We start from the raw sequence: 23,453 nt of genomic DNA, 5'->3' as shown, positions 1-23,453 counted from the left end.
TTTTGGTGGCTGATGTTTTTAGGGATGAAGCATCATGTGTGCAGGAGTTTGGTTTGCCTTTTGCTTCTTGCCAGCTCTCCTGGTGCTGGATGAGTTTGTGGCTGTTGCTTTGGCAAGGTTGTCAGGGCTGCAGTGGAGGTTCAGCAAGGATTTAGTGTTTGTGATGTGTGGTTGTGTAGTCAAGTCAGAGCTGTGTTACTGTACTGTAAAACTAAGCTTGAGGAAGCTGACAAGTGCTGAAAATTTTATGATGAGCATGAAAGGTGTGATCCCAACCCTGTGAAATTGTAAAGAATCCACAGCACTTCTAACCAGACCCTCAGCTCTGATGCTGTAAAGCTGAAGTCTCACAGCTCCTTCATGTGTGATGAGACTAAGGGAGGCTCTTTACAGAGTATTGACTGCTTTACTTCTCCTGTAAGGCATGAGAACTCATTGATGCCAATTTTGTTGCCAAAAAATTGGCTACAGCACTTGTCTATGCATGAGCAGGAGCTGGCTCATGGCATGGTGCTGCATTCCTTGCACAGGCAAACCTCCTGGTGCTTGACAAGGAATTGCATCCTTAGGGAAATATACTGAGGGGCCAATGTATCATTGCAAACTTATTAAGACCCACTCTTGTAAGTATTTCTGTAACTGCTTAGTGTTAGCCACAGAATCATCAGTTCCATTCTGATTTTGAGGAGGAAATATGCAGGTATCAAGCTCAGCACATCAATAAATTTCTGCAGAACTGGTTTGGTAATATACCTTTAAAACCTTAACCTCACTCTCTAGGTTGGAGGTATGAAAATGCTGCACTAAAGACTTTGTTTAGGACTTAAAGTAAAAGAAACAGAACGAACTTTCACAGATGAGTAGTAGGAAGTTCTCCTAGAGATCAGTTGGGTTCCTGAATTCTTCTAAGTAGGGTTGATTATCAGGTAGCCTTTCTGAAAGATTTGGGCTTTCTGGCATCTTTTGAAAGTCTGGTAATAATAACTGCTAAATACTAAAGGTATTGTTGTTAGCACAGCACACTAGTACTTCAGTTCTTTAGTACTAATTAGTATTATAGTGCTCTACAAGGAGAAAAGAGCTTTTTTCCTCTTAATAGGAGGAAAAGCAAAATATTTCGAAGGCACAACTGCCTTTGTTACCCTATAGCTCCTAAACATTTTGCTTCTAGGCACTTATATGATCTATATAGGCAGAGATTGTGATAGATAATGTCACCCTTTGTGCATTTCAGATAAGCATCTCTCTAAACACAAATGTGATCAGCATGTCTCCTTGTCCTTTTGAGACTCAGTAGCAGCTTTGTCGAGTGCCTTGGTAATTTTTGCGCAAAATTCAGTTGGACTTCTGAGGTCAGCAGCATGTAGAGGAGGATCTTCAGTTGAGGTAAGCTCTCCCGAGAGCATTGGCCATTGCCAGTGAGCAGGGACCGCTCTGCTGGGCTCCCTTGGGCTCACCACAGCCAGGTGTGGACCCCTTCCCTGCCCATGCAGGGATTGGGTGGCCACATCCCTGCTCCCCTGCCAGGCAGGTGAGGCTCACACCCCGCCTGTGAGGCTCAGAGAGGAACATGATTTGCTGTACTCTCAGATGTGGAGGAGTAGCTCATCCACACTGTGTTTGTATGAGACACACTTTGCTGCACTATTAGAAGAGGATAATTATTGAGCTATTTCACTGAATGGTTATTCCTCAGTTGTTGATTTCTGAGGGGAGGTTATTGATTTCAGGAGGCAGCTAATTGCCATATGGCAGCTTGATGTTAATGTTTTATGAAGATCAGGAAACAAAAGTTTATGAAACAAAAGCTTTTGTATAGTAACTGCAGAGTTTCAAGAACTGTTTTATACTTCCTGACAGTGCAGGTCTGGCTTAATGGTTTGTTTTTATTGCTTAAGAGTGTAAACCTTTCTTTAGCTGATGTGTGGAAATTATATCCTCATCCCACATTACGCATTTCTCATTGCTCATTACTCATTCCTGCTTTCATTGCTGCCATCTGTAATCAGAGCTTTGCTGTTACAACTGCATGCAAAATGCTCCTATCATTTGCACAGTAAGACACTTTTCTTTAGCATTCACCCACCCTTTCAAAAAAGAAAAAGGGGAGGGGGGGTGAAGGGGGAAAAAAAGGGGGGTGGAAAAACCTACTCTGTCTATATTGTTTTTCTCTGTTTTGGGTGGAGTCTGTGTTAGATTCTGGTTGCTAGATGGTTTCTGTAGTAACAAGCAGAGTAAAATCCAAGCCTGAAAAGGCACTTTTAAAGGTGCCATATCTTGCCTGAAGTATTATTTATCTAATTATGGATATGGAATGTTTCGTTTCTCCTTTATATCAAGGCAAGCCCTTTTGGGAGGGCAGACTGCTGCTATGAGAACTTGATATGTGATCTTAAAATGGGAGAGCCACAAACCTTGTTCCCAGTTGACTTAAGCTGCTGAAAATAATAACAAAAAAAAACCAAAGGCATTAAATGCATTTTTTAAGATTGCTACAGGCACAGAGCACTTTGTTTTGTAGTTACATAGGAAGGGAACAAGAAGCTGGGTTCAGAAGGACACTTGGATTGTACGTGTTAGTGCAGTAAGGAGGGTGTTGGATACAAGCAACAGTGATTTGTTTTGTTAGACTACTGTGTACAAGGAGAAAAATCTCAGCTCCTTCAGAATATGACTTTGCTGTACTCCAGGGTTTTTTTTTGTTTATTTCTCCAAAGAGGTTTTGTAGTTGTGTGAGAAAGCAGACACACACATGGTTACTGCTTTTGCCTTGCTTAGGCGCAAGAAGAAATCTAAAAGTATTTTAAGATTACTACATTCTTGTTTCTCTAGTAGTAATCCTTCATTACCTGTATTCCTGAGACCCTTGCCTGCAACAAACAGTAATGGCTTCCTAAGGTGGAGTTTCCTTTTTTTGGAATCTTGTCACCTGTCAGTGTCCTCCAGGATTTAGCAACCTTCTGTTCATGAGCCCTGTGAAATGGTAACTTAGAAAAGCAGCTACACTGGGTTTGTCCTGGTTCCGTGTCCTTTACAGAGAGGACTCTGTCCCAGCCTTCAGCAGGAATCTTAGTTTGGGACAGGTCTGAAGGTGTGCCCCCACTGGGCACAGCAGGGACTGGGGCTGGAACTTGCCAGAAAGATGAGGGCTAGAGCTCATTTCCATCTGTGTTTCCACAGTGCTGTGAAGGCACTCAGCTGGAATACCTGCCTGGCCTTTTGTTTCCAACCTCAGAGGAACAGAGCCTGAGAGCTCTTGTGCCTCTGCAGGGGCAGGGAATTTGCAGTGGGCAGCCTTGGCTCAGGAGAGGTGGGTTTGCTCTACATGGTTCATTCTTGCAGGGCCTTCTGCAAAATATGCTTGGCTGCCTCCACAGAAATTAGTCCAGAGTCACTGGGCGAGGTCTGCGGTGGCAGGGAGAAGATCAGTTGGGTTAGTTTGAAAAAAGGCAGGGATTTTCATCAGGGAGGTAGGGAAGTGTTAAAAGCTTTGAAGGGGACTTCAGGTAGAGAGAGCAGAGCAGCAAATTGATAATGTTATGAAAGTTCAGGTTCCCACAACAGCTGGACTGAGGAAGATTTACAGTTTAATGAGGCTGATAATCCCATTAGAGATTAAATTAAGAAGGTTTTTCTGGGAGATCACCAAGAAAATTATGGGTATTGTACTGTAGCTTGGCTCATAATGCTAAGGCTGACATGTACTTCTTGCACTGCAGGACACTGTTTCATTCAGTGTGTCTCATTGAAACAAAGCCTTCAACTCCAGCAGTGTTTCACTACAAACAGAAGCAAATTATTGTTATTATTTTTATTGCTATTACTACTGCTATTATTACTATCATCATCATCATCTTCCTGGAAACAATATGCAGGTTAAAAGATGGAAATATCAACCAGATCTGCAAATCAGCACAGCTCTACTGAGTTGGTTCTCAGACAATCCAGTTGTTTTTATTAGAGCAAACGCTCAGGAGGCAGGGTGACCACATATAAAAAATAATGTATTTAAGGTAACAATTGACATAACTCCTTTAGCTTGGAACTCGCACAAACCACTCTTTATGGCATCCTGCACACCCTAGTGATGGGAAAGTGTTGTATGGAATAATGACTCTGTAACCACAGACTTCAAAAGTATAGAATGTCTGCGGCTGATGGAAATAGCTGTTTCCACATCAATAATCTACTCCCAGGCATATTGAAGCTTAATTGCAAGGCCAGTGGTGATGGGAGGAGGAAGAGTAAATGGCTATCTGCCCATGGCTGCCTCTGCTTTACAGCCACAAACAAAGATTTAATTCATGATAAACTTGAATTTTGCATTGTTTCTCAGGATTTATTGATAACTTCATATGGGACTTCATAGACCAAGGGAGTTATTGACTCCTTAGGAATTAGGAAGAGAGGGTTTGTATTATTTCTTATAAGCATCACTCTGGTTTATTGTGTTAAATGATTCTATTTTAAGGGTAGTTCAAACACAGCTTTTTCTCCAGCTTGTGTTTTCTGTCTTCCTTTGAATGAAAAAAACCTTTTACTTAAAAGCAATCTCTCATTTTGAGCCCAGCTTTTTTTGGTCCATTTTCATGAAGAATCCTGATTTTCTAGTTGGCATCATAATGGTAGAATGGAGGCAGTTTTGATGTCACAGTCTGTTGCTATTGGACCAAGTCCTAATGCACATGAAATATTTTTTCCTAGCCCTGGTATTGTAAATGAAAGGTAGGCCTAATAGCTTTAAGTAAAAAAATGAGTGGTTTTGTTCTGCAAAACACTTCTATTGTTACTCTTTTATTCCTGTTGTTCAAATGACAAATATGTTGTCATTTCAGTGTCCAGCAGGATTACTATAAATCTTCCCTTGCTGGAATCTCATGAGGACACCATGGAGCCTGAGATTCTTAAAAAGTAAATTTCCCCACATTCTCTGGGGAAAGGCCTCAGAATGGTACCTTGAGACTCAAAGATCAGAAGGGAATGGAATTGAAATTCTCCTTTGCTTAACCACTAGTACTTTTAAAGTCCATCAACATTTTTAGCTGTTTAGGATTAGCAGTAACCCAAGTTCTCTAGATGTTATTACTGAGGGGAGGATCAAAGACTAATTGATTCATATTTCCTGGTCTAGTGATTTTGTTTTTTCCTTTTGTGTTATTTTTTGTTTTAGAAATAGTTAATGGTTAACTGCTCCTTGATGTGTTGGGCAAAGAAGTGTCCCAGGTTTGCAGATGAAAAGATTTTCATCTTTGAAAATATAACCCAAATGTACCCTAGAGGGCAGAGTCATTTAGCGAGAGCTCCTGCACACCTGCTGGGTTACTGGTGTGTGCCCACTGCCAGCTCCTTGGAGAGAGGGACCAAGCCCTGGGAAAATGGTGCTGGGTGGAGCCTTCTGCCTTTTGGGAGCAACAAAAATGGAGAAAATGGCCTGTGACTCTCTGAGAAAAAGACCTCAACCAACAAAAATACATTTTTTAATAACTGAGTATTTTGTGAAGAGCTCTCTATAACCCAGCAGGCCATGCTGCTGGCAGATGGCTGTTGCAGCTTGGCCTGCTGGAGGGTCTGAGCCTTTTTTTGAGGGTTGCATTTAATTTTCAAATAGAAGCAGCTTAATTTTTGTTTCATAGCAAATAAAATAATCACAGTGTTGCCTTTTCAAGAGCTGTGTCTTCTTGAGCCCTGAGCCACTCAGGGGGTACTGCCTGCTTTTCCATCTAAGTGGTGAGCAAAGGTTATTGTCAGGCCTTTCTCTGTGCGCCTGAGTGTCTGGGGAGAATCTGGGAAGGTCTTTGCAGCTCCTCTCAATGGGAGTACTTCCTTCAGGGTTTCAGGCTCCATTCCTCTCTTCTTTACCTCATGCATCTCAGGGGAAGGGGAGGGGAAAAAAAGAAGGTCAAGTACTGGGACACTTTGAAGAGTGTGTCTTTACCAAACTTTGGTTTTTCTCTCTTCCTGGAACTCTCATTACATGATCCTGGTTTTCTGAGCCAATTGTTAGCCCAAGGCCAAATCCTTAACCTTGGGTTAGATAACAAAAGCACAGCTGAGGTGATCTTGACTCCTTTAAAAAGGCTGTCTGCTCTTTGATGCACTCAGAATGAGACACATAATTCATTTTACCTCCTAAGGTTGTTCTTAGCATGGGAAATGAGCAACCTCTGTGATAAAAAGTCAGCAGGTTAGGGATGTATGTGTGTGTACGTGTTTTATGTCGATCTCTCTTCCACTGCATTCCACATCCTGGAGGGTGTTTATGTGTCTAGGGAGAAGCCCAGACCAAATCCTATCTGGAAAGTTTTGCTTCGTGTCTGCATCTGTTCCTACCAAGGCTGAGGACTTTGTGCCAATGATAGGAATCAGCCTTTGGAAAATGTAGCTTTCTGACTTGCAGCTCTAAATGTAATTGGAGTGTATGCTCAGGAGAAATTGGGATCAAGGTTTTTAATGGATGTCAAAACTGGTTTGTGAAGTATAGCCCTCACCAAGAACCTCAGAGGCAAGAGTGTGGCGTCGCTCAGTTCAATGTCTGGCAGTGCTGTGCAGAAACTCTCCTTTACGGTATGGAGCTCTCTCCAACAGGTCCTTCATGAGTTTTTCCTTTGGGACAAAACTCCTGCACTTATCCTGTTTTGCTGAAGTCTCTGTGCTGCTCTGAATAATTTTGGGGATTTATTTTGTGCTGTAGTCTGATGGCAAGAAACAGCATCACTGGTGCTGTAGTGTCAAGTGGGCCAGGTCACGAAAAGAAGTGGAATTTAGAGGCAGGCTGACAGCAACGGGGAAGGGCTTTTGTGGGTAAAACTTAACAGGAAATGCTACTAGTCAAATACAACATCGGGAAAAAGAGGGGTGTAGCAGTGGGGCCTCCAGACCAAGGATAGGAGAGACAGCAAACTACTCAGCTGTGGAGCTGGAGCTGGAAAATCCCCTTGCTGTCCCTGTGTGCTAATTCTCAAATAGCTCTTCCTGCCTCCTAAGTGTTTTGTAATGATATGTACCTTAAAGAATTTGGAAATGCCTAAATGCACTGCTGTTTATCCTGTAGGGTAGAGATAGATAGCTCCATTATATGGCATAATAACAGGTTTCATCCCTTGGTAACCAGTTTGCATGAGGACCAGGTCTGGCCAGTATTAAACTGGAAAGCAAAGATGGCTTTGTGATTAAGGTGCTGGAGTGGGACGCTGGAAATCTGGGTTCAAGTTGTGGGTCAGCCATAAACTCCCTGTGTGACCTTGAGCAATATAATTATTCTGAGACTTCAAAGGTATCTAAACAATTTGGACACCCATTTTCCAGTCATTTTAATTAACTGGGATGCTTTGAAATGCTCAGCTTTAATCTCTCTGTGCCTAGGATTCTCATTTGGAAAGCCAGGATAATAATATTTCCCTGCTCATGAGGAGGATGTGTGCATTAGGTACTGGGAAGTGTGCAGCTGCTCTGGAGCTTGCAGGCCTGGTGAAAGGGGAAACCTGTTGAGAGGTTTAAATCCAGATATGGATGCTTTGTGCAGGACCAACAGCCCATTTCACGTGGGCAGGAACTGGGGAAGAGTTCCTTACTGTGATACATTGCCTTCATTTTGGTTCATGGGGGATAAATACCACTGCAACCAAAATATTCACTGAGAGCCACAGCTCATTTCTTCAGGATTTCATTCTGCTCCATAACACCATCTTGCTGTTTCTTTAGTATCCTGTTGTTCTTTAATACTGAACACTAACTTTTACAAGACAAAATGAGTAGTTATTAACATTTCCATTTCTGGACCCCATAACAAGCTGTGCTTCCCCTTTAACGTCACCTATGGTTCTGTCCCTTTGCCCACTGTTATGTGACTGTGTAATGAAAAGCCTGCAATGCACACAGACAGAGGGAAGGGTTAAAAGAGCCAAGGGAGTCTTTAATTCCTTCATTTTCTGACTTTTGTGGGTTTAATACACAATCTTAACATTCCATTAGTAAGTGGTTGCATTTTTTTCTTTTTAACCAAAGAGATTAAAGGTTCCTTCAGATTTTGCATTTTTTCACTACTCTTTAGTCATGTCAGTTTTGTGTGCTAGGCAGGCAAAAGGTGAAAATTGTGTTGTCAGTGACCATTGGTGCTGCTCCCAGAGCTCAGTGGTGGATGTTTGGGAGTCCACAGGGGACTGCTGATCCGTAAAGAATGGCTACCTGGGTAGGGAAATATTTCCAAGCCCCTGGATCTTGGGTTCCTCACTGACCATTACCCACTGAGTAAAGGGCTTTGTAAACTGCTTGCAAAACCCCGAAGTGTTACATCTGTCAGAACGTCTGATCCTGCTCATTAGGAAATGAATCAATATGTCAGTGGTAAATAGATGTTGAAATAAGGTTTCATGTTTAAATATGAAGGAAAGAGATGGCTGATACTCTAAACAGCTTCCCCTGAATCAGCTGCATGGGTGACTTTGGTATGAATCAAATCAGAGTCCTTTTCACTCCTCTGTCCATTGGCCCTTTATCACTGCTCTGTGGGCAAGAAAATCTGTCTCTCCCACTTTGTGTTAGAGCTGTGCTAGGCTGGCAATAGAGCAACTTGTCATTTATCATAACTAACCCTTAAATCTGCCTGTCAGGATATGTTTTACTCCTTGAAATTTGGGGTGCAAAGTAACTATGAACCAGAGTTTCTTTAATGTGCTTGTGGGGTAGGTGAGTAACTATTTCTCAGTTTTATTCTGAATTCTGCGTTCTGAGCATCCTGAACATTGAATGGCAAATTTTGCTCTAAAACTTCACTGAAAGAAGGTAGTGAAAATTCTGGTTGTAATTGTCATTGAAAACTGACAACCAAGAGTTGTAAAGGATTTGGGGTGGTAACTGCTATTTCCAAAGATTTTCCTGTTACTTGGATTTAGTTTTTTACTGAAAGTGAGCTGGTGAGAAATACTGTCAAATTATTACTTCATATATGTGCAAGCAAATATCACCTCTAAATATTTTGCAGAATAACAACTGCTTTGGGATTAGTCAACTAAACATTTTCAGATAGCCTCACCTCCTAGAACATGGTTATTTATCTCTGTTTGGTAGATGCACAGTTTAGAAACAAAAGCAAACAAAACAGGAAAAGATTAGGCCCAGATATGTACCAAAAGTTAAAATTACCTTAGGTAAAGAAAACTGTCTTTGTATTTTCCAGGGAAAAATAATACAATGAATTGACTGAAAAAGAGAAAGAACTAAATATGGCAATGACTTTTCTTGTAGTGGCCTGATTCAGCAAAACTTTCATGTTCTTATTCCCTATTTTGTACTCTTGGCCCACAAAAAACTTTTGGACAAAACTTAATTTAGTGCATTGTTACAAACTCTGATATCTGCTTGATTTTATCAAAGTTCATGAACCTTTGGAGTGGCGACCCCCCTCATGCCCCTAGGGTTCTGGAAAGGGATTTATGGTTTCATGTGCAAAACAGTGTGAAACTTGGCACTTTCACATGGCCTGAACTCCTGGAGCTCTGAGTGAGCTCAAACCAGCTCAAGAGGTATAGTAAAGCTTTATTGAAACTCCCTGGAACTTGGACCAAATTCCATTTTACAAAATCTGGTTCTTAACGTTCTGTCATTGCCTTATCACTGACATGGTGGAAATCCATCCTGCGTGGCTGGTGTGAGGTAAATTCAGGAGCATTTCTCAGGTGCTCCAATGAGGATGGTGACAGTGGTGGTGTTAGAGCAGGAGTGCTCAGAACCGAGGTCACTGGCCCAGAGATGTGAATGGCTCAAGAGTTGGTGTATGGATAGGCCAAGTCCTGAGCTCCTTCCTGCTGAGGAGCCAGGCCAGTCATTAGGGCTGTCTGGCAGGGTGGGTGAGTCACAGTCAAATCACACACTCCTTTACATCACCTGCCTTTTTCAGGGCCTGTGCAAACTGCATGCTCCAGCTCATGCTGAAGGCCAGGTTTGCCTCATACTTACTCTCCTTTCACTGAGGCTGGATGATTACGAGGGGGAATTCAGCTAAAGGTCAAAAAACCTACTTGTCCCCTGATTTATAAACCACAAAGGTGCAGCCAGTATCCAGGTTCATTAAAACACAGCATCAGGCTCCTGAAGTTATGCATCTGCAGTTTGGCAGATCCTGTCATTTGTAAAAGAATTGAAGTCCCTGGCAGTCACTGGAACTGACTGAAGCTGGGGATTGAGCCCACAAGGTACAGAAATATTTCTTCTTTTACTCATTTCCTGGCCTTGCCCTCTGGACTGTCTGGCTTGGGAGCTTTCATCACTCAAGTAGGTCATGTTATGCTTCTTCTTACCAGGTCCTGAAATGAGCCAGTGTTGCTCACCTGAATTGGCTGTCAATGAACACTTCTGTGTTGCATTGCTGGTATTTCTGCCCTGCTTAAAGTACTCCAGGGATCCTCCACTAGTAGATTTGTCAAAATGGACCTTTTTCAAAGGGGCTGTGATTGTTGCATTTACATGGTGTGGATTCCAGCTGTGATCTTACAGTGTGCTCCGATGACAGGCACTTTGGCTATGAAGTCCCAATAGGAATATTCTGCTGTTAACTCATGCACAAGGCTGGTTATCAAGAAGCAGGTTTGTTTTTCTGACCATAGGCTAAACCCTTTCAGAACATGAAACTCCCCACACCCACTGGAAGGGGCAGTGTGGTAGGGATAAGGAATTTTAGAAATGTGTGGAATACATCAGGGACAACATTTTAATGCTGATGCTGGACAAAGCTGACTGGTGGAAGCTGGACCTGCTGCTCCTGAATAAGGAAGAACTGTTTTGGGAATACTTGGCTGCAGTGTCATGAGATGGCTGTTTAAGAACCTGAGGGAAGTGAGAAAAGCAAGTAATATAATAATGACTCAAAATTTCAAGCATATGGACTTTGGCTTGTTCAAGGAACTGGTAAGCAGCATCTCCTGGGAGTCTGCCCTGGAGGGCAGAGAGACCCATGAAAGTTGCTTGATCTTCAAGGACAGCCTCCTCAAAGCAGCAGAACAGTCCATCCTGATGTTCAGGATGCTGAGCAGGTATAGCAGGAGGCCAGCGTGACTAAACGGGGAACTCCTGACTGATTTCACATGCAAAAAGGAACAGTATGGAGGCAAAAACAGAGACAAGCAACCAAAGGGGAACACAGAAATATTGCCTGGGCATGTAGGAACGGAGCTGGGAAAGTTGAAGCTCAGCTGGAGCTGGAACTGTTGAGGCTTTTGAATTGTAAGCAAGTTATTTCTACATGCAACACAAGGGAGACCAAGGAAGATGTGGGCCCTCTGCTGAATGAGGCAGCTGATGAAAATAATGGGAAAAGGTTCAAGTGTTCAATGTTTTGTCTTGGTTTTCATGAGCAAGACCTACTTTCAATTCTCTACACATAGTGGCAGAGCTCGAGGGAGGAGGTGGTACATGCATTAAGGAATTAAAGGTCTTGTAGGTAAATGAGGCGCTACAAGCTCATGGGGTCAGTCAGGATGATCATAGGCTGCTGAGGGGCTGAGACTGTTCAACATCTTCTTTGGTGGGCCCTGATAAGACACAGAGCATCCTTAGGGAGCCTGCAGGGGACACCAGGACAGGACTAGTGATTGGTGAGCTGGCCATCAGAGGAAAGAGCTGGGAAATGAATGCCAGGTCCTACATCTGGCACAGAAACACTTTATGCAGGCGTGGGGGTAACATTTCTTCACCTGGGGAGCTGGAAGACTTGCTGGACCCCACATCCAATGTGTCATTGCCTTGGTTCCTGCAGGAATAAAAGCCTGGTGGATAAATAAAAGTTCTTGCTGGATTGCCTGGCCTGGCCATTCCCCTCTGCTCTAGCTTATTAGGATGCCACTGGAGAACTGCATCCAGTTTGTGACTCTGCTAGAAGTACAGGCAAGCGGGGGAGATCTCAGGGAGCTGTGCTGGGGCAGCAGCTGGGCTGGTGACAGCAGGAGAGGTGGGAGAACCTGACTGATTTAGAGCACTCTACCATGACCCAAGGGCTGTAGAGGAGATGAAGCTAGGCTCTTCTCAGGTGTGCCCAGCAGGAGGAGAGGAGGCCACTGCCGTGGATTAGAGCAAAGAGAAATCTGGCTGAATAGGAGCACTTCACAGCACTAATATTTTAGCACTTGAACCATGAGAAATTGTAAAATCTCCACTTTAGAAAGTGGAAAATTTAGAATTTTTACTTCCTGAACTTGGCTAGTAAAGGTCCTAAACAACCTGATCAATCCTGAATTTGGATTGGCTCTGTGAGCAGGAGGTTGAGAGACAAGAGCTTCAGAGGCTCATTAGTTTTTCTGACAGAGAGAAAAAAAAACACAGAGCAAGAGCAATAGATGAAGCAATGTGAATATGGTGAGTTCTTGTTTCTGTGTACACCAGGTTACTTCTACTTTGTGCTCTATTTAACAAGCAGAGAAAGAGAAAACATTGTTTTGTTCTTTTCCTTTTTTTTCCTTCTCCCCAAAATCATCAAAAATGTGTAGGCAGATGTGCTGAAATATGCAGATCTGGGTGTCACATACTTGTTGAACATACTGTCTAATATCAATGAAATAATGTAAGTTATAACTGATAATTTATTTTTGGCAGGTGTTTTTTCTCATAAATAGCAGTTTTGAATGAATTCTAACAATGGGTTTAAAAGGATCTCTCTGTGTACACAAGAGACCTTAAAGCTAGATTCAACCTGAACTTTCACAACAAAAATTATTCACTGCAAAACAGGAAATAATTTCATTAGAAAAATAAAATATTTAATATTTTTCCCCAAAATTATTGTAGCATGGACAGGAAGATAATACAAGGACATCTCTGACCAGTTAAAATATTTTAACAAGCAAAGTATTTGGCAGCCACTGGCACCTGCTGAAAATACAAGCCCATGCTGGAATATCAGGCTTCTGCTGAAATATGTACTGAGTGTATTTTTGTGTTTTAAATATGATTTCCCATCCTGGTATTTGCAAGTGCATTGTACTAAAGCGAATGCAATCATTTTGTTAATTGCAGTTCAAGCTCATTAGGGAATTATAAAGGCAGAAGAATGAATGTAACCGTGCATTAAATGGTAAATTATTTTGGGGTGGGAAGCAGTCAGGTGTGTTGCCCTAGGCTATGATTTTCCCCAAATTAACATACATAGCAAAGAAAGAATGAGGCGGGTGGGAAGAAAGAAAGGCCACAGGTCACCAAAGCAAACCTCCCAAGCTCCAGTGGTGCTGGAGGGAAGTGTCAGCTGCACAAGTGCTCGGTCTGCCTGGGACTGGCTCACACCAGCACAGGTTTGTACTGGCTTTTGGTTCATCCCAACCAAAATTGGTGAAATCCAAACCACCTTGTGAATGTGAAACTGAGCTCTGGAAAGTCACAGCACAGCCTGTGAAACCTCTGGGATGGGCAGTGTTCATGGCTTGTACTGCAAGCCCATCTTGAAGCAGTGTGTGCTTGAGCAAACAGCCAAACATTTCCCTCAGAGTTTGTGGAAGGTTTGTAAACTCAAAAATGTGTTTATTGCAAAGCTTGGTTGCTTCCATCTCCCTGCTGGACTCTTGAGCCAGCAGGGATCCGTGGAATTCCAGATGCTTGGACAAGCACGTTCTGCTGCCTCAGAATAATAATCACTGAGTGAAATGAAAACCTTGACCAGCACTTGAGATCTGAGTAGCAACCCTGAGTGTCTCAGGGGTTGGGTCTCTAGATAGACAGGGCTCCAAGAGTAGTTCCTTTGGCTGGCCATGATGTGGATCTTCTGGAAAATCAGGCTCATTTCTGTTGCCTCTTGTTTTCTGCATTACCTTTGCTTGACGTGCAAATAGTTGTTTTGAGCAAGGAGGAAGGTGCTGGAAGAACTGAATGCAGAACTGAGTGAGAATTTTCCCCTGGAAAGATTTCAACTGATACTGATAGGGGTTGTATTATGCAGTAACCCCTATTTTTTTTTTCTTCACTCTTGTCCGTTTCCCAAAAATGTTTCAATTTTATGCTGCTCTAGAGCTCTGTTTAAGCAGTCTCCAAAGGCAGAAGTTTTGTGACTTTCAGAATATATCTGTAATAGTTGAATGGCAATTGAGGTGCAAATGACCTGGGTTTTTTTCTTAAAGCTTTCAGAGAAAGAGCTGTTTTCTGTCTAGTCCTAAAAAATTCTTTTGATAGAAAAGAGAGAGAGAAATACCATGATTTATTAATGCTCCTGTCTGGTAAAACAATATACTCCTTAGCCAGTGTTTAATCATATTGGATTCAATTTCTTTGTTCTTTAGTTGTTTCCCAAAGAGAAAACAGACTTCTGTGGGCAGTCTTTGCTCCAAGTTTAAACATAGCTATGAAAAGCAATTAGTCCAAATTAGCAAAAGTGTGTATAATAGTCAATAATTTTATAATTATTCACAAAAATAATTGCAGTCTAAGGCCCCAAAAGTGTACATAATAGACAGGAGGATTAGTTTTTTTTTCCTTCTCCCTCTCATGTAGCTGGTGCTGTGTAGGGTCAGGGGAGAGCTTCTGTAATGGACTTGGTTGAATCTTTTCCAGCAAATGCTCTGTTCTTTGAAGTCCCAGCTTTGGCAGCTGCAGCCAGCTTGACTGTCCAACATGAGACCAGTAAAACCAGATTTTGCTGGTAGACCTGGTCTCCGTGGTGGCTTCCTTTTGAAGAACCAAATATGGACAGTTCATTTGCTTTTGGAGGCACATTGTATGTAACAAGATGGATATTTGTTCCTAACAGCTTAAACACAGAGGTGTGTTCTCCTGTCTGCTGGGTCTATTCCCAATTAATTCACTTGCAGCTTTTCTTAGCACATTTGTTATTTGCCTATTGTGTGTAGTAGGTCTGCAAAGACAATGTAGGCAACTTTGTGAGTGTAAAATGAAAGTTCTCAGCTTGATATAGATGAACTGCTCAGCCCAGTGAGAGAAAAGTAAGAATAAAAAACCTTCTTGCCTGACAGCTGATCAAAAGTCATAATATTAAAAAATCAACCATGTCAATGGCTAGACTGGTGCAAAAGTCACCTTTATTAGTGGTATATAGGCAAATATAGCATAAATACTTTGTAAATACTATAGGAAGGAATTTCAGCCATAGTGGAGTTTTCTGTTATTATGATAGGTGGATCTGAAATCTAAAACTTCCCAGGCATTTGCTGTAAATCAGGACAAACTCTTCTTTTCACAATGTAGGAGTTTCAGTGGCATACCTACTCTGAGTGTGTGTGGCATGTGGCTGAAGTGGGACTGACACCAGCTTTTTGGGAAAAGGAAAAAAAACGTTTTTCTTGCCTTGAAACAGTAAGATATCTGCCAGTTTGAGCAGCTCTAGCACCACCGTGCTGTTGAGATTTGGCAGCAGAGTGACTTTCACTTTGCTTTGCTGCCAAACTCGGCCACTTAATGAACATTTCAAACCTCTCCCCTTGCACGTGCTCGGCTGATGTTTGAGGGGAAGCCCTGGAAAGCCTGGGCTTTGCAGAGCCGCCTGGGGCTTCTCCCTGCTCTGGGGTGGCTGCTGTGCCACAGCCCCCAGCCGGGATGGGTCTGTCCCTCGGGGAGATGGAGGGTGACACGAGGGAGGAATTGCTCTGTGATTGCAGCTGTATTTCCAGGAAAGGAGTAACCTCGGGAACGCCTGCACGGCTGGGGAGGATCTCTCTGTGCTCGCAGAGCTGCTCTGCCCCTCTATGCATAGGAACACACGGAATAGAGCACGAGTCTTCTGTGTTTTGGAGAGGTGGTACAGAAAAGCTTGGGTTCAGCATGTTTCCTTCCAGAATCCTGACGTGGAGCTGGCATTTTTCCCTTCCAAAGGCCCCAGACAAAGCTCCTCAGCTCCCTCTTGGCTGCACAGCAAAAAGCACCGTGCTGTTCCTTCACACAGGTCAGGTCCTACGTTTGCTTCTACTACTGGAGTCTCTTCAGCAACTCCAAGGGTCCCAGCCCTGATGGAATTTGCTTCCAGTTGTTCAGTAGATTTTTGTAGCTTTATTTTGATTTTTTTTTCGAAGTCAAGGACATCACACACATTTGTGCAAACTGTATTTAAAAATGTTTAGGATATACTAAAATTATCTTGCAACTTTAATTCTCTTTCCAGCTCTACTCCCATTTTCTGTGCTATGATACAGCCTTTAATTAGATCACTACAATTACAGACCTGCTTGGGGAATGAATCAGGGTTGTGTGGTAAAAGACACCATTGTCCAAGGATCTCTACCCCATTTCTGGCAGGAGTGGAAAGATGAATGGTGAGGTGGGGGTTTGTGGAAAGGGGAAAAAGTATTAAAGGCTGTTCAGATATTCACAAGGGAATTAGCACTTTCAGTGCTTCTGCCAGAGTGATTCCAGGCAAGTTGCTTAAACCAAACTCTTCATGGGTGGTCACTAATTTAAGTGTTCCTCATATTCTGGATATCTGACTTGAGACTCAGGGTACCGACCTGAAAACCTGGGCAGTTGCAGGAGACGCTCAGGAGAGCTGCAGTGTAGAATATACCATTGTAGAGCTCTGAAAAATGAAAAATCTTTGGCATACCTGATTGCACTTTCTCCATAGCCATGGATGCTTCAGCTCCCCTTTTCCTTCCTTGCTTCCCACCCTGTGCAATTGGGGAAAGCTCATTCTTTTTTTATGCTGTGAAACAGCAAAGATAAATTCATATCTGTGCCATGTGCAGAGGGCTGTGGCACACCAAGGCACTGCTGCTCTGCCTCTGGGTTGATCCCGGGATGCCCGAGGGGGTCTGGGAGCACATGGGTGCTCTGGGGCTCATCACACCAGGACCAAATGACTTTGGGGGGTCAGAGCAGCCCCTTTCTCTCCCCTGCCGGGAAAACGGGACTGGGCTGTGCCATCATGCACATGCATGAGGAGAGGGAAAATGGCTCCATTTACCGTAATTCTGCCTTTTTCTCACTTTTGACTGCTTGACTTTGCAGGAACATTAAGTCGTCTTTATCTGTCTGAGTAGCAAACATCCCCATACACCCCCCAGCAAAAACATACTTTCTAATGGTCCTTCGAGACAGAAGAGCTGCCTTACTAGCTTGTTATTAGGAAGAAAACTTGCAGGCACAAATGTTGATCTTCTGCTGCACAGGAGTTTATGGCTAGTTAAAAGGTTTCTGAAAATAGGTTTGATTTAAATAAAACAAACTCTCCCCACTTGAATTTTTCTTGTGCGAACGCTTCAGAGAGCGCTTCTGCAGACGTCATTACAGCGCATGCCATTGCGTGCCAAATTAGAAGTTTCAGGTCTTTGAAATTAGGCATCTGTTATCTCTTGCCTGGGGTTTACTTAAGGAAAACAAGAATTCAAAACATGAATGCGCACAATCTTTACAAAAATACCGATGTTTACAGTCTGACCTTTACTTTCCAGTGTTTAACTAAGGGCTAAGTATTTGGACTTATGCTTTGGCTTATAAATGTTTATAGTGTAGTAGGGATGACACCAGAGTTCTTGCAAAAATAAGAGTTCCTCGGAATGATGTGACTGAAATAAGTTCCACGGTAAGGGGAAGAAAGGGAAATGATTGGGATTTTCTGGGCAGGTGTCCTTGCCCTGCCAGCAGCCCTCCTTTTCTGGGGGTGGCAGCACAGTTCCCCACTCCCTGGCCCCGTGCTGTTCCTGTCTCCAGGTAAAATCCAGGGCCCGGGGGGAGGCCCCAGAAACCATCCTGCAAACGTGGTGGCAGTGCTGGGCAGGGGAAGAGCTACAGTGGTGTGAGCCAAGGGGCAAGTTCATTCCACAGTAGGAGCCTTGTGAAAGCTGTCTTGCAATAGTGTGGCTGTTCCTGCAGCTGTGCAGGAAAACCTGCTGGGTTTTGTCCTGGTTTTCTACAGAATTGTATAGAAGGCTGTAACAGGTGGAATTTCTGATCAATGTTTTTAAAAAGCTGAAAGAAGGAAAGGGAATGGGGTCAGATATGGTGTAGGAAGGGCCACAAGGAGCTATCATGTAGCTCCAAGTTTTCACTTTTTCTCCTTTACCACACAGTATCCTGCTTTTCCAGGTTCCTGAACACCTGAAGCTGTTGCCATTCTCTGTAGGGGATGCTGGGGCTGCCCCTCGGCTAGAAGGTAGTACTTTTCACTTTACCTTTTCCATAAGTGCAGGAAGTCAGTAGGAATTCATTTCAGGAAAGGTGGCTCAAGGAGCCATTCCTGTGTCTCTTTTTCTCTGCTGTTGTAAACATGCAGGGATGATGTTTGGATTCCTCTGCTGTCAGTGCAGACAGCTCTGGCTCAGTCTTTCATAGGTTTCTTTTATCAATTCTGTTTATTGGTGAGATTATTGCTTGATTTCTTTCCCTTCTTGTACCATTTTTTTCACTTGGCTAAAGAACAAACTCCTCTTCCTTCTCTCTTTGCATGTACTATTCCTTTTCTTTTCCCCCAAATTTGCAAGTGAATCAAATGTGAAGCAGGTTGACAAGCTTTCTGCCAATGTTTCCAGCATTAGATATGACTCATTAACCCAGCCTTGAGGAGATGTAGAAGTCCAATAAAACCTATTCAAGATCTTGTTTTAGAAGGCTTGCAGGAATAGGGAGCAAGAGGTCTTTTACCATATCATACCTTCCTTTCCTCTCCAGGAACAGGGCTGCTAAGTTTTGTTTCCTGCCTGCCTTTGAAGATATGTTTTAGTCTATTAAGTAGTGCAGAAATTCTGATGTTGATGGTTTTGCAGGCCTGGTGGTAAGGAAGAGAGTCCCACCTCTGCCCTGTCCTCCTCCCTGTGTAACCTTGCCCTGAAGGGTAAGAACAATGTGTGTGAAACACAAGCTGTTGAATCCACAGGGCATTTTTTACCTGTAGAATAGACAGAGATGCAAACACAATTTGTGGGGCTGCACATTTGTCCAATTTTCTGATAGAGGCAAAGCTGCTCATTAGCTCATATGAACTTGAGAGCAGCAAAAAAAAAAATCCTCAAAGTTATCACATTAGACTCTCATATCAGTTACAAGAGCTGAGTGACTCCAGAGGTTTTGGGAAGGCTACTCCTAATGGCTAATGGGTCACTTTGAGCAGGATGTAGCCCACCTTGATTTATAAGTATTTAATCCTGGTTCATGTATTAGCAGATAATGGCAATGCTACTTTGGTCTGAGCACTGGAGGTGACCTATGGATGTGCCAGCTGGAGTCATCTGGCCACAGGAAAAGCAGAGATTCTCAGATTTAAGACAGGCTTGCAGGCTGTTAGACTGGACATACATGTTTATTTAAATTATTTACTCTTGGTTAGCAAGGAACATTTTTTCCCCTTTATTTGGATCAATTTGTCTCCCAGATTGGGTAGCCAGAATTTGGATTCAGATTTTGCTGAGAAAGCTGCTTGACATGATCCACCTTTCTCTGTGTCTGCTATTTCAGGGTCCTTCAGCTATTTTCCCTCTGCTTTCAGCATTGTGGTTTCTAAATACCTCTTCCTTTCAATGGCCAGTGGCAGATGAATTCCTTTTTCTCTCCTATGCATTAAGAGATGGAGCAAGGGGAAAGTGCAGCCACTGGAATACCAGTGTTTCCATCAAAGTTATGTATCCTCTGTTAGGACAGCTTCCAAGTCCAATGAGTGTTTATGTGGAACAGTTGAATTTAGTAGCTCAGCGTCTGAATAGTGCCATTATATTTTTTTCATGCAACTTTCCAGTACTTCTTTCCACTTTACCCACTTTTCCAGCTAGGCCATTGTGCAGTGTTATCTCTGAAACCACTGTCAGATAACACTGGACAATCAGTGGTACAGAACAGACATCGGGTGGTTAATTATCCACTCCTCTATCAGTAGTTGTGACAAGGGAGCTTGTCCTAATGGGGTGACTGGTAGGAAGCTGGCTGCCTTCCTCAATCTGCAAATGCTGGTTTGATGTTGTCAGCTGCACGTTTTGGTTCAGATTTTGGTACGTGCACACTGATTTCACTGCTGTTCTCATGTGCCTCCTGTGTGTCTCTCAGGTTTGTAGGGATTGCCTGGTGACCTAGACGGCAGCCTCTCACCATGCAGTAGTAAAACAAAAATAAATAAAAGGAAGGAGAAAATCCTCCTTACCCACTAAAACACCCTGAAACACACACACAAACCCCCCTACTCCATTAGAACATTTGGGTTGATTGCCAGTGGAGGGTGCAATGCAGAGCAAACATTTCCTCTCTGCTTTCTAAGCTGTGTGCTGGGCAAAACAAACATCCCAAGGGCAGAGAGCAGGCCCTGCCAGGCAAGGTCAGGGCTGTGTGACTGGTGCCAAGCTGTGGGTTGAAAATCCCACCAGTGACAGGAACAATGCACAATTTTACTGAAAAGTGGCTTTTCTGGGCTTTTATCATATCTGCATCGTCTTGGCATCTCTGCAGTGGGAGAGGATCAGGTCTCTTAAAGGAGGGACCTGCCCTGTGTTTTTTGTCCTTCTATGACCTTTTCTTAGATTTTGGGTGAAAGACAATCTGTGCGGTACCTATTTCCAGAAGTGATTGGGGAACAAGCTTCATCAAACACACTTTTATCCCCAAGCTTTCAGTTTTCAACCTGAGCTTTATTAAACCGAATTATGAGCAATTTTAAGTGTCACCACCAACACAGACAAAATCACATTTAAACCTGAGGGTCTGCTGTTAAGTTTTACCTTCAAAACTTTTTAAAGAGTCCATGCCTAACATCACTTTGGTCACCTGGCCCCGACATCCACCACGCCCCTCTTTTTTCACATTTCTGGTTTGCCGTTGAGCTCTCCTCGTTTTGTAACAGGACTATAAGAGTGCGAAGCCCGTAGCTGCACTGGCAGGTGAGTGCTGCTCTCTCCGCTGCTCTGCCGGGGTGCCAGACTTTTCCTGGAAGCAGGGAGATGCTGTCTCAGCCGGTGGAGAGGCTGCGCTGTCTCTCAGCACATTTCCTGTTGCTGGGGATTGGAAAAGCTGCTTGCTCCGAGAGCAGATGGCCACCTCTCCACCCATCCTCTCAGGTATGGGGAGGCAGCCAAAACCCAGCTTAAAAGAGCAAAGCGTAACCTGTTCAAAGCAGAACAGAAAGGAACGTTTTTTCAAACAGCTTAATGAAGCACTTGTTAAGGACTGCCAGGGACAGATTTCCATTTTACACAGGATATTCATTAGGAAGGTAAACACCCTCCAGCACCATTTGTAGGAACAAAGCAGCTTGCATTTTCTAACGAGGTGTTAATTTAATGAAGGAGGGGACTGGCAGAGGAGCAGGAGGCAGCTACGAGCGACAGACACCTTTTCCCGGGAGGAGGGGGCGGCTGTGCCGTCCTGCTTTGTGGGGTGGTGGCGGAAGGCGGGGGCCGAGCACCACAGCCGGGCAGGGCCGGCCCTGGGCGGGGAGCTGGGAGCGTGTGGAGCTCAAAGCGGGGCTCTCTCCAGAGCCACGGGTCTCGGCTGAACAAGCCGCTCCCCTCAAGGCGATGGTTTGAGGGTAACCTCGTGGGCACTTTTTTCCCAGGCACAAAGATTGATGGGATGGATCTGCAGGGCAGCTTCCCCTTTGCTGCCCCCGGGCAGAAGCCCAGAAACCCATTTGAGCGGTGGCCATGCTCCTGCTCTGGGCCCTGCTCCAGGGCCTGGAGTCTTCAGACTTCTCAAGTCTGCTCTCAGGGTCCCTGATGCTTACTGTGACCCCAGGGTAAAGTAGCAGGTCCTCAGGTGTCAAAAGAGCCAGATATTTGTTTCATAAGGAAAAAACAAATCCTGTGGAAGGGTTTCACATTTTTTCCCCTTAAAATGAAATGAAAAAATTCTAGCTAATTTCCTTTCTGTGGGAAACTGTCCTTCTGAAGCTGATCCCACACGCAGACACTCGTGAAATGTCACAGCTTATTGCAAAATAGAAGCGTGGCAGATCAGCCACCTCTGCTCTGGTTACGATATCCATGGATTTGTGACTCACTGGCCAGACAGAGCTGGTGCAGGGCTACGGTGTGTTCAGCAGTGGGTCACCCTGAGCGAGGCACATCTCTGGGGTCACTCACAGGAAAGGGAGTGGAGTGTCCCAGCTAGCTTTTCTGGAGAGGTGAGAAGCACCCGGAACACTTCGCCCTGCTGCACTGGGGGATGGAGGTAATGTGTGTGCTCCCAGGATGAGCCAGGTGTCACCGAGGGAGGGCTGGGAGGTGAGGGCGAGTTTTTCTGCATCTCATGCCAGGACTTTAGCCTCAAGCTTATCCCTTATTTTCATACATGTGTGTAATTCTCACCAGGGAATTTCTGCCAGAGCATCCAACCAGCAGAGTCACTCCCTGTGGGGACAGGGCCAAGGCAACCTGCCCTCCCAGCTCTGGGAGAATGGGAATGCCTGTGGAGCTTGGTTGGGGATGAGGTTTAGGAGTTGGAGGGAAAGCACAGGACTTGAGGCCAAATCTCATTTAAGACCCTATCCTGGTTTCTGAGCACAGCACACAGCACACAGCACATGGGAGAGGAGAACAGAAATATGGCCACAGGAGAAATTCTGCCTGTGAACCCATACAGTCATTGAGAACACTAGCACAAATGAGGTCATTTCTTGTGTTTATATTTCTGCATGCATTGTACAGTCCCCGTTCGTTCCTCCTCCTTGTGTCACTGAGATGTGAGGGGAATTTCCTGCGCACGCACAGCATTGTTGTTGTAGGGCTTTTTTGAGCATGAACGACTTCAAGTGGCGAGGAGGAACAATACTCTGTTCTGGCAATAAAACCACAAAGTTAGGAGAACTCCCACTCCCTCAAATAATTTTCCTTCTGGCTGCTTGATGAGTATTTTATTTGAAGATTAGGAGAAGCGGCCGCATTTAGCAGTGGCTGACTTGCTCTGGCTCTCTCAGGATGCTGAGGTTGCTCCCAGTGCTGTAAATCAGCCTGGCGGAGCTGGGGAGGGGCTTGGGGAGAGCCCACGTGGAGCCCTCCTTTCCCAGTGCATTGTAGGTTTTCTGTCAGACCTAAAAACAAAAAGCACATTGGGAGGGGGAGTGTTCGCTTTGCAGTCTCTCACCTTTAGGTGTGTTTCACTCGCCACAGTGGGAGAAGTTGGAAATAAGTGTCTCCTTAGGCTTTGGGATGCTGTGAAATAGGAATATGGGTATTCCTTTGCCTACTGAATAAAAAATGCTGGTTTACACTGGGAGTGAAGGCTGGTAAGACATGTTCAATGCCAGAGTCCTTGTCAGTGGGCCAGGTTTAGAGTGATGCAAAATGAGTCAATATTCCACCAGAGTCCAATTAAAAGCAGATGTGCAAATGAAGATCATCTCCTGCCCACCCCTGCCTCAGCTCTGATATGGTGGCTTAGGGCAGCAGAGCTTTCCTGAAGTCGGCCAACAAAGCCATTTCAGAGCTGTCTCCTAAGCCCTAGGCTAGAGGGGAGCTGTGGAAATGCAGGGCTGAGGCTCGGGGAGAGAGAGCCATCCCTGAGAGCAGCCCCGAGGCTGCTGCAATGAGCACAGCTCCCCTTGCCCTGCACTCCCTTGCAGC

General features: G+C 44.2%; 1 protein-coding gene across 4 annotated transcripts in view; it reads left to right on the top strand.

The window, feature by feature from the left end:
* The window catches only part of BMP2 (bone morphogenetic protein 2), a 260,500-nt gene that overhangs the window by 189,449 nt on the left and 47,598 nt on the right, over positions 1-23,453 (top strand). The window contains exon 4 of one of the 4 annotated variants that reach the window (XR_010997731.1): positions 1,235-1,386. The exons of 2 other annotated variants lie outside the window; for them this stretch is intronic. Coding sequence is in view for 1 of the 2 variants with exons in the window: in XM_068186103.1 (XP_068042204.1) it covers positions 1,235-1,238 (4 nt within the window). In the remaining variant the exon portion in view is untranslated. Of the gene's footprint in view, positions 1-1,234; positions 1,440-23,453 lie in introns of those variants that run through there. One more of the 4 variants, XM_068186103.1, reaches the window with a different exon arrangement.

This window comes from Anomalospiza imberbis, chromosome 3 (assembly GCF_031753505.1).
Source record: "Anomalospiza imberbis isolate Cuckoo-Finch-1a 21T00152 chromosome 3, ASM3175350v1, whole genome shotgun sequence".
Lineage (NCBI taxonomy): Eukaryota > Metazoa > Chordata > Aves > Passeriformes > Viduidae > Anomalospiza > Anomalospiza imberbis.
The sequence above is the reverse complement of the archived record's forward strand: the minus strand, read 5'-3'. Positions and strand labels throughout refer to the sequence as shown.